The sequence below is a fragment of the Castor canadensis genome, chromosome 8 (genome assembly GCF_047511655.1).
Source record: "Castor canadensis chromosome 8, mCasCan1.hap1v2, whole genome shotgun sequence".
Taxonomy (NCBI): Eukaryota; Metazoa; Chordata; class Mammalia; order Rodentia; family Castoridae; genus Castor; species Castor canadensis.
The window spans coordinates 118,911,139-118,928,677 of record NC_133393.1 but is presented as its reverse complement, the minus strand read 5'-3'; the positions used below and the strand labels follow the sequence as shown (position 1 = coordinate 118,928,677).

Here is a 17,539-nt window from a genome sequence, read left to right as displayed (position 1 = left end):
TATGTGACACTGGACAAGCCACTTTATCTCTTTTTGCCTCCTTTTCCTGATCTGTGGAAAGAAAGTAATATTAATGGCCTGCTCACGGGACTTACAGGCGCTGTATATGAAAGCTTGTAGTGTTCTTGCTGTACTTATTATGCAACATGTTATCTTTAGCAACTTAAATTGAATTCAAGTGTGTCAATGAAATAAAAGTCAACTTTTAATTTGCTCAGTAATAAATAGCAATGAAAAACTGGTTTTGATTTGAATAGATGGGTTATCTGTGTCATCCAGTTGATTTCATATTTTTTGAATCACAGAAAGCACTGAAAAACATTAACTTGTATAGGTCAATACTCTAAGACTGAATTGAATCAACATCTCATCACTATTTGTACATCAATGGATTATCTCTGGTGAGATATATAGCTTTGAAGGTTTTTTTGTAGGCCAAAAAGGATGATGAATTCATGTTTAATTTTAAATTCGTCTGACAGAAGTAACATTCAAAAGTATCCAGTGGTGTTTTTAGGCATTGAAGAGTTCTGCTTGCAGAGAAACTAGGAAGACTTGTGATGGACTTTCAGACCATGGAAGGTTATTCCTCCATATTGGGGATTTTACATCTCACCTCCAGTTTTGAAATGGTGACTGAGCTATATGTGTTGGTGTGGTTTGTTTTAGCAGCATCGATAATACTATTTGTAGGGTCGTGGATCAAGAGATTTACCTTAGTCTCAAGATCAAAAATATCTAAAATGTGATAAAACAATGAAGGAGTTCCTAAATTATTCTGAACAGGTCCCCTGCCACCCTCCCACCCATTAAGCTTACTCATAAACTTTAACATTTCTTCTTTGGAAAGTAAGTGGACTATATGTAATAACAAAAACTTTTGTTTTCCTAGACAAAATTTCTTTTAAATGCTGCGGTCAGGACTGGGCTCTAATACTGCTGATGACTTTTGCAGCAGTACAGACTGCTTTCAGAATTACTGGCCCAGCCCAATTCCTGTTGGTGGAGGCAGCAGTGAGTCAGCAGTGCGTGGAGCGTCCTCGGCAAAGCAGCCAAACAAGGTGTGTTACGGAGCTTCTCAGGTGTACCATCTGTGCAGACCACATCTATGCAAAGTTCTACTTGACAAAGAGTCTTTCCCACCACTGTAAATATGAAATGGCTTGTCAAGTTTCCAAAAGGGGTTCAGAAAAATCGGAGTACTTCTTAATGGTGATGACATCAACCTATGAATGAAAAATATTGATGAAGAGCTGGTCAAAATGAGAGACATCAGCGACTTTGTCCAGATGAACAGTTTGTCCTGTGCAAGTGAAGAGGTTTAGAAACCAGAATGAAATCTGTCTCCATACACTGAAGGCAAGATCAGTGGAGTTAGAAAAATCAGTGATTGTAAAGCGGATGGTGCCTTTTGAAATTGGGCTGGCTTCAGTTGTCTTCCTTCGCTCCAAAGCCACAAACCATTTCAAATAGTTTCAGGGTACGTGGCTGTACTAAGTTCACTCCAATTATGTGGGGGTTTTTTGCTTGTTAAAAAAAAATAGGGAGATTTTTAAGGTTGCTCCATGGCAAGTTGAGACAAGTCCAATTTTGTTAGAGTTGCAGCCTTTTAAAACCAAACTTTTTTTTAAAGAAAAGATTTATATACATCCAGTTTCTTTTAAAATTTACTTAATTCTGTTATATTTCAAACAGCCCAAACTCATGATCCTCCCACTTCAGTGCTGGGGAAAAAAATCCCTATTATTTATGTATCCACTTTTCAATTAGCTACAGGTAGTTTTTCTCTTTTCACCATTAGAGCTTCAAGCACATTTACATCCATATATACTTGAGCACATGTCAGAGTTTCTCTAGGCAGATACCTAAACCTGCCTAGGTTGGGTTGTTGGGAAGTCACATCTTTAACTTAACTGGGTATCACCATTAAAAAAAGAGTTGAATTAATTAGTACTCAACACTAAGAGTTTCCCCTCCAATTTTCCACTGTCTTTGGCATTACCAGACATTAACTTTTGACAATATAATAGGTATAAAAAAATAGTACTTTTTGTTTATCTTGGCGTATCTTTTTGATTATTTTTTCCTGTGTTTATCTGCCAGTTTCTTCTATGAATTGTTCATATTTTAGACTACTTTTAAAAACATGGTTGTTTTTCCTAATAATTTGTCATCGTTATTTCCATATTCTGGAAACATATGCCATGGAGATTCCTGATCCCATCCTGTGGCTTGCTTTTTCACTTTGTCTATCATTGGTGACCTTTTTGGTATAGTCATATTATTCAGTCTTTGTCCTTTGGTGTCTTAAGACATTGCCCCTTACTCCATTATCATGAGGAATTTCTCTACAGTTTCTTCTTTTGGCTGAGTAGTTATAAAATGGAAGATACTCTTGCAGCTTTGTTAAAATTAGATTTTTATTCGCAAGAATCTTTCTATATAGAATGTGCTGTGGCATTTTGTGTCTCAGTATTCTCCGTGGTTATGTCAAAAGAAAAAAATCACAGAATAACTCTCACTTAATATCTCCACTAATCCTGTGAGATAAATAAATGTGACAGAGAATTTAAGTCATTTGTCCAAGGTTATATGACTTGGAAGTATATGATATGAAGGAGTATAACTGAAATTTATGTTCTTGACCACAATGCTACCTGCCTTTGCAGTGCCTTCTTTTCTTTAATATTTACCAAATGAAACTAGGCTTGATGTAACAGAGATGCCCATTATCATAATGGCACCACGTGTTAAATTCCTAACAATAGACAGACAAAATGATAGGAAATTGTATGCTCCTGAACTCTATTAAGTAGTCCATTAGGTCATTTGACTTTCTAAATAATTTTCTTTGCATTCAGACAAATTTTATACTGATAGGAAGAAACCAATGGAAAACAAAATCTTTTTTTCTTGCTTGAAGGTCTAACCCTTTCCAAATCTATCCACAGAACTTTGATTATTGAAATATCTAACATTTATTTGGAATTTTGGTGTTGGGCATCCAACAGTGAAAACTAAAGGCAAGATGTCTGTTTCAGTATGTTTTCATTCTGGGGTGGGAAAGAATGTCAATAAAGATATTTGGATAGTTTCCAATAGTGTTAAGTACTATGAACATTCTAAAACAGGGCAGAACAATATTGCTCAAGGTTTGGGATAGAGAATTTGGCTTTTTTTAGATTGAGTGATCAGGGAAGGCCTTCTTGGGGAAGATGAAAGTTGAGCTGAGACTTCAATGACAGGAAGGTATGGCTACATCTGGAGGCAAAGGCTTCTAGGCAGTATAGAAGTACTAACACAGGAATGAGCTTAGAATATTTTAGGAACAATTAAGAAGCTGAACCTAATAGAAAGCAAAAGAGTCATCTGTGCCAAAGTTAATGGTAAAGGTGGGAACCAAATGGCCTAGGGTCTGTATTTGCCAGTTTTTCATTGCTATAATAAAATGCCTGACATAGGGTAACTCTATATTGGATTTAGTTGGAAAAGAGATTTATTTGGCTCACAGTTCTGGAGATTCGAGGGCATAGCACTGGCATCAGTTTGGCTCTGGTGAGGACCTCGTGATAGCTGGCAGGAGTGTGTGTAAGAGGGAGAAATCATGTCATCAAATAGGAAGCCAGAGTGGTTAGTGTCCCGGAGTCACATCCAAGGCTGTGTTCCCAATATCCTAGGAACATTGGTCCTAGGAACAATGTCCCAAGGTCTTGCTAGGCATCATTTATTAGATATTCCATCACCTTTCACATCACCGCAGTGGGACCAAACCTCCAAAACATGAATCCCTAGGGACAAACCAAATCCAAACTAGAATATTCTGCCCCTAAAGTTCATGCCCATCTATAATGCAAAGTGCATTCATTCTGTTCTCAGTAGTTCCAGAGCCCTCACTGTTGCAGCATCACCCAAAGGTCCAAGTCCAAGTCTTCTCTGAGACTCAAGGCAAACTCTTTCATTCAGTTGCAAACTCCTACAAAATTAAAAAATCAAGTTACATACTTCTAAGACATAATGACAGTATAGGGATAGAACAAACAACCCTATTCCAAAAAGGAGAAGCAGGAGAGTAGAAAGGAAAAACCAGTCAAAACCAAGATGACAATCCAGCAACGAAGACATTAAATGCTAAAGCTCCAACTCCAGTATCCCGTATACACTGTAGAGAGGGGTGGGCTCCCAAATCCTTGGAAGGCCCTGCCCGTATGGCTTTGCTAGTTACTGCAAACAATGTAGTCATTCTCTCAGGATACTCACTTATGTTGGCAGCTTTCCAAGACAGTCTCCCCTTCTGGGGACTCCACTGTAGCTCCACACTCACAGCTCTACAAGGCATCACCCTATTGGTTGTTCTTTACAGGGGTTCCAACTCAGCAACAGACTTCATCCTGGTCTCCCAGGCTTTCCTTTGAAACCTCAGTAAAAGTGTCATGACCCAATAACTCTTGCATTCTGCATACCTACAGAACAAGTACCACAAGGAAGGTGAAAAGGTCTGCTACCTGCATGAGCTGCACCTAAGCCTGCTTAAACCACAGCTGCCACCATGGAGTGTTTTGGATGCTTAATGCAGGGAAACAAATTTTCAGGCAGTCATGGATCTGATTATATTTCAAGAAGGTCATTCTGAAATGTTCAGAATTCATTGCTGTAACAATGAATATATTTTGAAATGGCTGCTGATAGGGTAATGCAGTGGATTTGTGGGGTAAGGGAAAGAGATGAATCAAGGAAGCTTTCTAGATTTTTGCTTAAACACTGGATAGATAGTCAGACTATTAAGATGGGAAGAAATGAGGTGGGGCAGATGGAGAATTTTGTTTGGCTATATCCATTTTTAAATGATTATTAGACATGTACATGGAGATGTCAAATGGGTAAACAAGATATGAGAATCTGGAATTTAGGGAGGAAAATTTTACTTTGAGACACAAATTTGGCAGTAATCTTTAAAACCATGGGACTCCATGGAATCATCGAGGGAGAAAGTGTTGCCTGAGGGGAAAAAGAGGGCCAATAGGCATGTCCTGGGACACCCATGGGTCTCAGAGCCTTAGCAGAAGAGGAGGACCCCAGGAGGCTGAGCAAGAGCATCAAGTGTGGTTGAAAGAGCATCAAGTGTGGTTGAAGGGCATCAAGTGTAGTTGAAGGGCAGAAAGAAAACTTTTTTTGGTGATTAAAATAAATTAGAAGGAGATAGATTTAAAAAAGAAGAGAGTTATTACATGTCAAATAATGCAGAAAGGCTAAGAAGGATTTTTTCTAAAAAAAAGATATAAGCACTGGTTTTCTCAACATAAAGGTTGTTGATAATTTTGATCAGACTGATCAGTCATGTAGTAAGGATAAAAGAGCATTTGGAAAATATCAGAGGAATAACAGTAAGAATGAAAGTAGTAATAGTGACTAACTATAATTCTTCCAAGAATTCTGACAGTGAACGTGAACTGGGAAATAGAACACTAACTAGATTAGATCACAGAGTCAAGGAAAGTTTATTTCTTTAAGAGGATGTGGTAGGCAGATAATGGTCCCCAAAGTCTTCCAGGTCATACAATCCCTGCAATTTGTGAACACATTAAATTACATGACAAAGGGGAATTAATATTGATGACCAATTGACTTTAAGAGAGGAAGATTATCTGGGGTTATACAGGTGGTTCAAGAATCCTTAAAAATGGAAAAGGAAGGCAAAGTAGGGATTCATGGGGATATAAGTGTGGAGTAATGGCACAGGGAAATGTAATATTGCTTGCTTTGGAGATGAATAAAGAGGACAACTAGCCAAGGAATATGGATGGTTTCAAGAGGTGGGAAAGAGGATAAAAAAACAAAAGACGGCCCAAGAAACTGCAGAAAGGAACACAGTCCTACTGTCTTCTTATGGGATTTCTATTCTATAGAACTCTGAGATGTTAAGGTCATATTGTTTAAAGATGCTATATCTCTGGAAATTCATTACAAGTTTAAAAGCAAAACTAATACAGAAGGAATTACTAGAGCTCATCTGTATGCTGAAGGAAATGATTTAATAGAGAAGGATAAATTGATTATGTAGGACAGATGGTGTTACAGCTCGGATATGAAGTGAACCTCAAAAGGCTCATGTGTTGAAGGCTTGATCTCTAGAAGGTGGGTCCAGTCATTGAAAAGTGATTCTATTATAAGGGCTCTGGCTTCTTCCATGGTTTAATCCATTCATGGATTCATACTTTGGTGGCATTATTGGGAGGTGGTGGGAGGCAGGGCCTGGTTGGAGAAAAATAAGTCACTGGAAGTATGCCTTTGCAGGGTATCTTGTCCCTGGCCTCCTTCTATCTATCTATCTCTCTTTTTGCTTCCTGGCCTACATAGGGTAGGCAAATTTGCTCTACCACGCTCTTTTACCATGATGTTCTGTGTCATCATGGCCTAGAAGCAATGGAGTCAGCCAACCATGGAGTGAAACCTATGCCAAAATAAATCCTTCCTCCCTTAAGTTGTTTCTGCCAGGTACTTTGTCACAATGATGAAACATTTCACTAAAACAGCAAAGCCCTTGAATGGGTAGAGACACTGATGATATGACTGCCTTTGAGAAAGGCTGAGAACTTTATCTGAAAAGCAAGAAGACAGACAGGAAGTCTAAAGTAGAAAGTTGGGCAGAGTTGTCATTCTGAGTTGTCTTACATTAGTGAAGTATGAAGGCAAGCTCATCAACTGAGAAAGAGGCTGGAATGAAGAGGTTGATAGAAATTTAAAATACTTGTATGAACTAGTCCTTTTAGAACACAGACGAGCAGCAGCAGTAGAGTATGTGGAATTGTCAGACAGTATGGACCATGCAACTGACCTGTCATGCATTTAAAATGGGTTAGGAAACACATCATACTGTTTTTAAACTAATGTTATTTAACTAAGCAGCTGCAAGGCCTAAGATGATAGCATCAGAATTAAAGGTGAGTAAGGCAGTTTTAAGACATGAAAAGAAGCGCTGGGTAATGAAGGATTGGATCAACAGATTAAAAATGGTTGGAGTAGGGGGACGAGAGCAAGTATGGTATGCTGAAGGTGGAAGGTACTAGTTGAAAAGCAGTATATTCATAACTGAGATTTTGGATATGCATTTATACATATGTCCACAAGAAACTGTGGGAATGTCTGCCTAAAAATGGGTGAAGAGAAAAAAAGGTTATTGGGAGTGAGGAGGAAAAGTTTTTGAGCTACCAGGTGATTGGGAAAATTAGGTTTTTATATGTTATTACTAAGAATTGGACATAGAGTGGAGTGGAGAGGAAGACAGTGAGGTAGGAGCTCCTCTTGAGTAAAAGCAACTAGAAAGTGGGCTGATGACAGGAACGAGAAGGTTGTTCCTTTTGGAGGTTGATATAGTCTGATGGTATTAAAGGCAATCCATGGGAAATTCTTCCAGTCATCACATATGTAAAATAAGTTTGGAATTCTGTTGACATTTAGTCATAAGTAGAAGTTTTCTCTTACCAGGAAAATATTAGGTATAATATATAAAGTTATGAATGCACAATACGTTATTTTCATTTTTGATGAGAATAGTATGAAGCAAAATTTTTAAATGTTTTCTATTTATGATGCATAAATATAAATATATATGTACTACAAATAGTGCATACATCTGCATGTAAATTCACATATTTTCTATATCCATAAAGAATAATAAAATCAGCCAGGTACTGGTGGCTCACACCTGTAATTCTTGCTACTCAGGAGGCAGAGATCAATAGGATCACAGTACAGAGCCAGCCTGGGCAAATAGTTTGTGAGACCCTATCTTGAAAAAACCTATTACAAAAAAAAAAAAAAACAGGGCTGGTGGAATGTCTCAGGATATAGGCTCTGAATTCAAACCCCAGTACTGCAAAACAATAATAATAATAATAGTAATAGAAATCAACAATAAAGCACATGTAAAATAGTACTAAAGAAATATGTGACAATAAATTAATGAATAATTTTAATGAGATTTTTGTAATATACATATATATGGCATCTGTCACTGCTTAAAGTTATAGTTTAAAAAATTCTTTTCGTTCTAAATACTTATATCCTTCCTTTCTCCCTCCTTCACTCCTTCCCTCCTTTCCTTCTTTCCTTCCTCCCTCCAGAAAACTGAGATTACTGGTATGACCCATCGTGCTCAGCTCTTTCTCTTTTTCTTTCTTTCTTTTTTTTTAAAGAAGGTCCATTAAATTCTATAACATTCAGGCACCATAAAATCCAGGTCTTCCCAGATTAGGCAAAAAAATCTGACCTAAGATTACCTGTAGAAAATTGAATAAGGAAAAACTCACTACTTACATTAAACATAATTTACTATGGTTAAAGAAAACAAAAATATTTGGAAGAGAGAGCCAGATTTATATGTAACAGAGATGTCAGAATTTTTTTCCTATTTTTTAATAGGAACATTTTGTAAGGGTACATCCTCAAAAAGAGGACAAAGTATTTTGTAAAGTTCATTGTTACACTGTCGACCAGTACAACTTATGATATAATTCAGTGAGGAGAGAAATAAAATGTAGGGATCTCCATAGATCTGGACTTATGGAGTAGATTTCATAGTTTCTGGAATTGGGCTACCTATTAAACACACATATTTATCTCTACTCCCTCAAATAACTTCACTAAACCAAAAGTAAAATGATAAACCAGTAACAGCAAACACAATGAGAAATAAGAGCAAAATTTTGGATGGTGAAAGATGGAAAGCTGGTAGATTTTAGCAAAGCAAAGTAAATTCTCCCAAAGGAGGCAAAGTCAATAAAAAGTAATACTTTTTGTACTGCAGACCCCAGAAGAAAGGTTCAGAAAACCTTTCAGAGCAGAAGCTCTGACAAGGAGCAAAGAATGGTTTTGAAAACAGAAAGATGAGTTGGAAGTTGATGCAGGAAGAGTCAGATAATCAAAGGCCCTCCGCAGGGCTCAGAAGCTCATCCAGGCAGAGTACTGGAAGTTCACATTCTGAGATGTTGAATCATAAGCGCAGTGAGCTTGACTATGTCAGGCATATGGTGCATGGCAATTAGAGTGGAAGCCTTCATGTGAGTAATGAGACTCCCCACTTCTCTTTCCTTAGCTGGCCGCTGGAAAGTTGGCAACACAGGCAGAAACAGTTTGTCTCAGGGAAACTGATCCCACTAAAAGGGAAGTTTTGCAGATGCCAACTTATGATACATGCTTCCACAAAATGCCTGTGTCCAAACATCAGGCCCCTAAATGAGGACCATCACTCAACAGGCTCCACCCTTTTATCTAAAAGCTTCCAATCCACTTGCCAGTGTTTAGATCATAAATATGAATGAACAGAAGACAAAGAGCAAGGCTCAAACATGAGAGATGAAAACTAAAACAAACAAAAAGGAAAGAAGGGAAATATATGCAAGAAATACCATGCAGGATCAGGAGTTGAAAAATTAAAGAAATTCCTTAGGGAGGAGAAAGATGCTGGAGAAGAACGTGGAACAGGATGCTATGGAAAAAGAATATCTGGAGAACAAGTAAGTGATCTTAGAAAAAGTAGTGGCAGAAACAAAAACTCAATAGAAAGGCTGGCATTCAAAGTAGGGAAAATATCACTGAAAATAGGGTTACATGCCAAAGAGATGGGACATAGGAGAGAAAAGATTAAAAAGTTATTAGAGAACATTCAACAGTACAATACTTACTTAAAATGAAAGGAAAGAATTATCAAAGAAATAAGGAAAATCTCCAACTAAAGGGCAGATAGATAGCAGATTAAAACTCCACTGAAAGCCTAACACAATAATGAAGAAAGACCATATCAGAGCCCATCTTCAAGATATCAGAAAATCTTGTTAAAAAGACTCAAAAGCTCTCAGGAAGAAACTAGAAAAAGTTTGAATGCCAACAGTCTTCTGAACAGCAACTGTGGCATATAAAAGACAATCTACTGATGTCTTCCAAATTATTAAGGAAAATGATGCTCGACCTAGAGTTCTATGCCCCCATAAACTATTAATCAAATGTGAAGATAAATTATGATGATAAATTAAAAACAGTTTCCAATATGCAAGGTCTCCAAGAGTGTGGTATTTATACTATCTCCAGAATATTCTGTGGCTGTACTCTTCTGAAATGAGGGTAAGAAATGAGAGAGGAAAGTACAGAATTCAAGAAATAAGTGGTCTGCACAAAAATAATTCCAAGATGTTAGAAAAGCATAATCCCAGAATGACCCCAGAACGATGGGCCTAAAATCAAACCATACTAAAGCAGAGAATGGAGGGCTCTAGGAGGGATGTCCCTGAGAGAAACAGAACTGATGAATTACCCAGTGTCATAAACTGCATTGAGAAAAGGAAAATTTGGGTATAAATTTGAGAGAAGTATAAAGAAAAATATGCAATGATTTACCAAAAAAAAAAAAAAAGCAAAAACATCACATTTTCTTTCACATGCAGAATCAAGACTTAGAAAATAAAGAATGACAGGTGTGTAAAACTGGGGAACTGTTCAGGGGTGGGAACCCTGGGGGGGGAAGGGGGGGCATGAGAAAGGATGCATAGGAGTGAGAATGACCAAATGCTTCATATGCATGTATAAGAACAGAATAATGAAACCTGTTAAAATTGTTTAAAAAGGGAAGGAGAAGGATTAGAAGGAGTAACAGAGGGATGAATTTTATAAAAGTACACTTACATGCATGCATGAAAATATCACAATAAACCCCCCTGTATAATTAATATCCATTAATAAAAAGGGAGAGAAAAAAATGCTTGGAGTCAACTCAAATTAGATCTGGTCAATTCCAACTTGATCATATGCCTGAAATAAAATATAGATCACTGGTATGTTGAAAATAAAATAAAATATAATGGTGTGCTTTAACTGCAGGAAAAGCAAATGGTTGTGCAACAAAGAAAAACAATTATAAAAAAAATCAAAGAAATGCAATCATAGTACACTACATGACTCCGCTGTGCACAAATATAGTCCTATACTGTAACTGTTGAATATTTAATCAATAAGAAGCATGATTTAATACAGTGCGGATACAGGAGGGAGAAGTGTATGTACAGAGCTAAATCCCCTTCTATGGTAGCATGTGTGAAAATGGAAAAATCAAAAAGTAGAATAGCAGATAGGCACATTTACAAAAAATAAACCTATATTATCAGCAACAGTTAAATATGTTCATAGTTTTGGGTAGGATTTTGGTAGAGGGAAAGGCAAAATAGGAATTGCTATCTTTTGTTATAATTTTTATAGGACTAAAGTATTTATCATTTTATACTCTGTATGGATATTGTTTTGATTTGAGGTTGAATTGCATGTGCTCCGGAAATATTTCCACTGAAGTCGAATGGCTATTTCCCAATATATTATTAGTTGTTTCAACACATACAACAGGGTATTTCACACCATAGCTAATCTATTGTCTGGAAAACAAGACTTAACATTTATAGCAAGTTTCATTCTCACATGATAAATCTTTATATTTGTTTTGTTAATATCTTCTTATTTTCCTTTATTATTAAGAATAAGTAGGTCACTAAAATTAATTTTGTTAGGCCAACTCAGAGGTTCTCATCTGACCCCCCCCCCCACCACGAAACATTTAGCAATATCACAAAAGAGGTGGGAGACGCTACTGATATCCAGAAGGCAGAAGTCAATGTTGCTAATTTCTTACAATGGGTAGGGCAAACCCCCAAACAAAGATTTATCCATAATGTCAATAGTGTTGAGGTTGAGAAACCAAGCTCCCAGTCTTTGAGGGTTATTTCATCAGAACTCTATACATAAAGATTGATGATATGCAATTTATGACTGACTCAGCTAAATATCTTGGTGCAATGTTGGGAGCAGTTGAGCTGTGAAATATACCTTTGGGAACACTGAGAATAGCACAGACAAAACATCTAATAAGTGATAACAAGAATAAAACACAGTGCTTTGTACCTCAATAATCTCTTTCATCCATGGGTTCTAGAGCACTTTATAGACGAATAATAACTCCTCTGCTTCTCGCGTACTACCTTTTATCTAAGGATCTTAGGCACTTTCACAACACTCTCACAATGTAGGAAGTATTATTATCCCCATTTTATATGTAAGTAAACAGAGGCACAGAAGTTAAGCAACTTGCCCAAAGCCACTCAAATCAGTTGTAGTCAGCATTCCTGACTCAGAGTCTATTAATGCTAAGAGAACTGGTTTAAAAGATGCAGTGATAAATTTATATGGTACAAGTGTTATTCTAGTTCATTGAAACTCTACCATTTTCATTTTTTGCCTTCTTATCTCTACAGACACTTCTTTAAAGACTCTTAACTTCTTGATAGCTTATTAATAGTAGGGACTGTGTTGTGAGCCTTTCTTGAACCAAGAACAGTGTTAATTCTTAAAACAGCTTAAAAACAAATGCCATTATTACTGATTTCATAGTTAAAAAAGCTGCTGAGTTTCAGAGAATTTACACATGTGCTGAAGACCTCTCAATTACTTAACATCTATTTCTGTTCAGGTTGATAATATTCTCTCTACTGTCTTGTCTTGGAGATAGAAAATTCTCTGCTAAATTAGAAGCACATGCATATGAATTCATTTAATATCAAACCCTCCATCTTCCTCCCTTAGAACCCAGAAATCAAAACTAATGACTCAGTACTTGAGAAATTTCAGGTGGTGCACTCAGGTTGGTACCAGCTAGACGAATAGCCAATCAGTTTTACAAAGAAACCTACTCCCAAGGAAGATCTTCACTTTCCAAGGAATTCTCCAGAGCGCTTTTCCAGTTACTATATGTTCATTCCAATAGCTAAACACCAGGATTGTGTGAGTCTCTCTCTGACAATGCAGAACATAGGAATCATTGTCTCCTGCTCCCATTCCTGCAACAGGCACACAGTGATTGCCCACATGGGCAAAACAGGAATACTCACTAGGAGAAAAGATTTGTTAGGTGAATGTGTGACTCAGGGCTCTCGGGAGAAATGTGACAATGGTGTGCCCTGGCATTACTTGGATATAGTGAAGTCAGTCTCCTCTGGTGTCAGTCAGTGGTAGCCCGGAAATCTTAGGTAACTTTCATCTGAGGAGATTTACCCTGTGGCATAGAAAGGATGGCGAAATAGAGCCCCAGCTCAATCTCAGATCAACATCTGTGAAGCTTTAGTACTTTGATAGGGAGTTTTGCTGCTAAATCCACTATCTGTAAAAAGAAGTAAAGATAGGGTTAAGAAGCAAATTCCAAATAAAACCAGGATCACCAATACAATAAATTGTTGAAAGCAGTTTTGACAAGTCTGAAAGCCTAAGATAATAGACTTAATAATTCACTGACAATTTTAGTCTCTCCTCTTTTAGCTGATCGCTTTCCACCAGGACATTTGTTTTCATAGAAGGAGCGTCCTGGGTTTATTTCAGTTCTGCTCTCCTGCCCTCTAGTCTGGTAATCTGAAAAGGGGGCAACGACGAGGAAAAGGAACGCATGGCTACTTTCCTACACTGACTTAGCCAGGTCCTGAATCATCACAAGTCGGTCGCATTTTCCTTCAGCAACGGGCGAAACTTTTCTCCCGAATAATACGATGTTGTACTTAAAAGGAAAGAGTGGTGGGAGACGAGCGAGACGGAGAAGAGGAGCAGGGAGAGGGGCGTGGAGTGTCGTCCCCGCCCCGGAATCCCAGGCTCCGCGAGGCTGCAAGCCCAGGAATGCGCGGTCGGACCGCCGGCCGGGGGAGGCGGGCCCCAGGCCGGGGCGGGCAGGACCGCGCGTGGCGCACCTGAGCGCGGGGGGCGGGGCGTCCTCGGGCACTGCCCCGCCCCCCCTGCGCCGCACCCCTCGTGCGCGCCTCGGCACTTTCCGTCCCGTTTCGGCGCCGCTCGGCTCCCCTCCGCCCCTCGCTCCCTCCCTCTCTTCTTCCCTCCCTCCCGGCCCGGGACAGTGGTGAGCTCCGAACCGCGAGTTTGTTGCGGCTTCTTCCGCGCGCCCGGAGAGCTTCGGCTCACCTGAGCACTTGCGCCTCGTCCCTCTCGCAAACTTTTGAGAGGTAAGAGGCCGCTCGGGCCACCCGCGTTCGACTGGGGCACCGGTCCCCTCTCGGCAGGACAGCTGGGTCCCCGCCTCCCCGGGACCGGTGGGAGGCTCGGCGCCTAGCCCCGGAATGGAGGAGTGGCGAGAACCTCGGGCTGGCTATAGGACGGGCGGACAGGTGGCGGGGGCTAGCTCTCTCCCCGCGACCGCCGTGGGCGCGCTGGGGCGGGCGGGCGGGCAGGCCGGGGGTGGGGTCTGGCGTCTCCTCCCTGGAGGGGCGGCGGGGCCCGCGGTGTAGGTGCGCAGAGAAGCTGCAGGGTGGGACGCGGCGGCTGCGCCTGCGGGGACAAGGGGGACTCCCGGGGGCGCGGCCGGGGCGCAGACCCTGGGGCCGGGCCGGGACCTGACGCTTCCTCTCCACCCTCTTTTGTGTTTCATCGCAGACCCGCCGGCTACCGGGAACGCCCGGGGGTCGTGCCCCTCGCTCGCATCCTTCGGGTGGGAAAGCAGAGGCCGGAGAAGTGGGAGTCCGGCTGGCCCCTCTGGGAATATGGCGACCGGTGGCTACCGGACCAGCGGCGGCCTCAGCGGCAGCACCACCGACTTCCTGGAGGAGTGGAAGGCGAAGCGCGAGAAGATGCGCGCCAAGCAGAACCCCCCGGGCCCGACCGCCCCGGCGGGGGGCAGCAGCGACTCGTCCGGGAAGCCCCCGGTGGGGGCTCCAGGCACCTCTGCGCCCGCGGAGGTCAACAACAACGTCCCGGGTGGCCCGGCGGCACCTGCTGCCCCCGGCCCTGGTGGTGTGAACTGCGCGGTCGGCCCCGCCGCTCTGCCCCGTGCGGCCCCCGGTTCCCGGCGGCCAGAGGACGAGAGCCCCGTTGCCGCCGCTGCCGCCTCGGCCTCGGGGATCCCGGCGCCCCGGGGCGACGAGGAGGAGCCGGATGGCCCCCCGGAGAAGGGCAGGAGCTCCGGCCCCAGTGCCAGGAAAGGCAAGGGGCAGATCGAGAAGAGGAAGCTGCGGGAGAAACGGCGCTCCACCGGCGTAGTCAACATCCCCGCCGCAGAGGTGAGCGGGCGGGCAGGGTCCGGGCGCCGCCTCGGGTCCCCCACTCGGCTTCCCCCGCGCGTTCCGTGCTGCCTTCCACTGATCCAGGCCGGCAGAGTTTTCCTCTGAGCACACGCTTCCTGGGAAGTTCCCCAGACCCGAACTAGGACATGTGCTTTCCCAGTCTTCCCCAGTACAGTCTCAGAGCCTGGTAGAAAGACACTTGGGGCTCCAGACTTGCCTTACCTAGACCTAGCTGTTTTTGTTTGATCAGTTAGGAAAATTGATTACTGGTGATGATGACACGCTCTACTTTCCCACGTGTCCATCTCAAGTTATCAGATTGCTTATCGCCTCTTCCCTCTTAGTAGTGTTCACAAGCACCTGTAGAGAAACTGTGTGGCTTAGCAATATCCAGAGTAGCTTTGTCATGCAACGAACTCAAGATGAGTATATCCAAAGGGCATCTGCGCTGTGTCATCTGTAAACCAACTGTTTGTAAATAAATACTGGTCCCCAACACAGGCACTTTATTTTTCTTTCTTTTTCTGAGTGATAGTTAGGACGATAGGGATGCAACCCATACGCTTAGAGATGTCTTCTTGTATTTAAATATCTGGAAGACATTTGTGGTAGGTGTGCTTTTTTGTTGCTGTTTTGGGTATTCTTTGATCAGTCTCAAATCATGTCTACAGACAGCTGCAGCTTCCCATTAGATGACTGGAAAGAAATTCACATAATGTATAATCGCAGCTCCATCTGTGGGAATCAAAACAATGCCATACAGGTTTGGGTTATTTTAATAGCCCTGTGTTTGGAAAATGGTTGAACTACCATGTTTCACCCGAAGTAGCCACATGTTTTTTTCTCAATGGCTGTTTAGGTCTCACATTTTTTAGCCTTTTATTCTTGGCCTTCTAATTTACTCAATATTGCTATCCACTAAATAACTTTAAAATTTACTGACTTTGTGCCGGGGATGTAGCTCATTGGTAGCGTGTTTGCGTAGTGTGCACAAGGCCCAGGGTTTGATTCCATAGCTCTTAAAAAAAAAAAAATTAAAAAAAAAAATAAATAAAAAGCCAGGCCTGGTGATGTAGCCCTGGAATCAAATATACCTCAAGTTTTAAGTATTATGATTTCCATACCTGGAAAATCAGTGTGTCTCCACAGTGTGTATTTTTATATGAATGTTTCAGGGAGATTTTTATCAATCCCAGAACTGTCCTCTGTGGTTTGCTACTTTGTCTAAGTGTCTGCTATTCATTAAACTACTTTAAAAGGAATTCATACAAGTGGTAATCAAATTTCCAGTTTTTTTTTTTTAACTTAAAATATGAAGATTAAGGGGAAATTGAAGACAAGGCTTTGGAAAAGCTACATTCCTCAACTTTAAAAGTAGCTTATGGTCCAAATAAAAGAATTTGTCATTTTCAGTATTTTCTCATTGTCATCTGACAGGGTCTTATTTTGGGAAATATCTTGGCAGATGCTAAACTTCACTTTTTTGGCTGCTTGTGCCAAAATTATTTCTTAAGTACTTTTAGAAAAGAAGAGTAATGTTTAGTAGGGGAAATAAGTCGAGTAAGTATGTTGTGAGATCCTAAGAATCATCCTTTGTCAGTACTCCTCCTTTGAGGGAGGGAGTGCTGAGAATGCAGATGACTCCCCACTACAATTGAGTCTAATACTTTGGAATGTTTTTCGTTTGGGTGTTGGCAACTCCTAAATTTAATCTTCCTCAAAAACAAACAACCCAGGGTACCTTTTTTTTTTGGTCTGTGGAATTTGAACCTTTTTTTTATTGAATAGGAAATTGAGGATTGCTTTCTTTAGTGGTAACTATGGCTGTATCTGTTTCAAGCTGTAGGAACCAACAAAGTAATATTTTACCACAGTATCTAATTAAGAAGTATACTTCTTGAGTACTTCATTCCCATTTTTTAGGTTTTTAGGAGTCTTTCAGATTGTGTTAACAATGGTGAAATATATATTGTAAACCTTTTTGATATTTTATGTTGTTTTTTTAGAATTGTTTACCATGCCTCTTAGTAGTTTTCCACTTGCTGTGGGGGTTTCTTGCGTAATATACTTTAGCATTCCTGTTTTAAAAAGTCATATTTTAGAAACCTTTCTAGTATTAAAAATATTGTGAAAGGATGAAAACCACCAATTTCTCAATAGTTAAAAGTAGACTTATATTGTATCTGATGTTGAGTAAGACAGTATTCCCAACTAAGTTTGTATTAGATTACCATGTAGTTTGTATGTAGTGAGCCTGTTTTAGTGGTTGATAAACGTTACTTCTTCAAAAAGTACATATTAAACATCTGTCTGACACATTCATTGTGGCTTTCTTTAGCTCATATTATTAGTTATCTAGTCTTATGTAATATTGTTGTAAAGGAACCTGACAACAGCTAAAGATACCAAAATCAACTAGGAGATAGTTTTGACAAGGAAAGCAGATTAAAACTGAA

The 17,539-nt window shown here is 40.5% G+C and overlaps 1 protein-coding gene and 1 long non-coding RNA gene across 5 annotated transcripts in view; one reads left to right on the top strand and one right to left on the bottom strand.

The window, feature by feature from the left end:
- Positions 1 to 818: 818 nt before the first annotated feature.
- On the bottom strand, positions 819 to 13,743 carry LOC141425805 (uncharacterized). The gene is made up of 3 exons (XR_012450914.1): positions 12,921 to 13,743; positions 4,258 to 4,460; positions 819 to 3,973 (listed from the first exon to the last, which is right to left on the bottom strand). It is a non-coding gene; the product is annotated as an uncharacterized lncRNA (long non-coding RNA).
- Positions 13,744 to 13,905: 162 nt separating this feature from the next.
- Pawr (pro-apoptotic WT1 regulator) overlaps positions 13,906 to 17,539 on the top strand; it is a 104,306-nt gene continuing 100,672 nt past the window's right edge. For 2 of the 4 annotated variants that reach the window (XM_020151416.2, XM_074084002.1), the window contains exons 1-2: positions 13,906 to 14,030; positions 14,458 to 15,080. In XM_020151416.2, the coding sequence (XP_020007005.1) occupies positions 14,565 to 15,080 (516 nt within the window). In that variant the 5' untranslated portion in view covers positions 13,906 to 14,030; positions 14,458 to 14,564. Of the gene's footprint in view, positions 14,031 to 14,096; positions 14,193 to 14,248; positions 14,313 to 14,457; positions 15,081 to 17,539 lie in introns of those variants that run through there. The other 2 variants (XM_074084000.1, XM_074084001.1) reach the window with 2 other exon arrangements.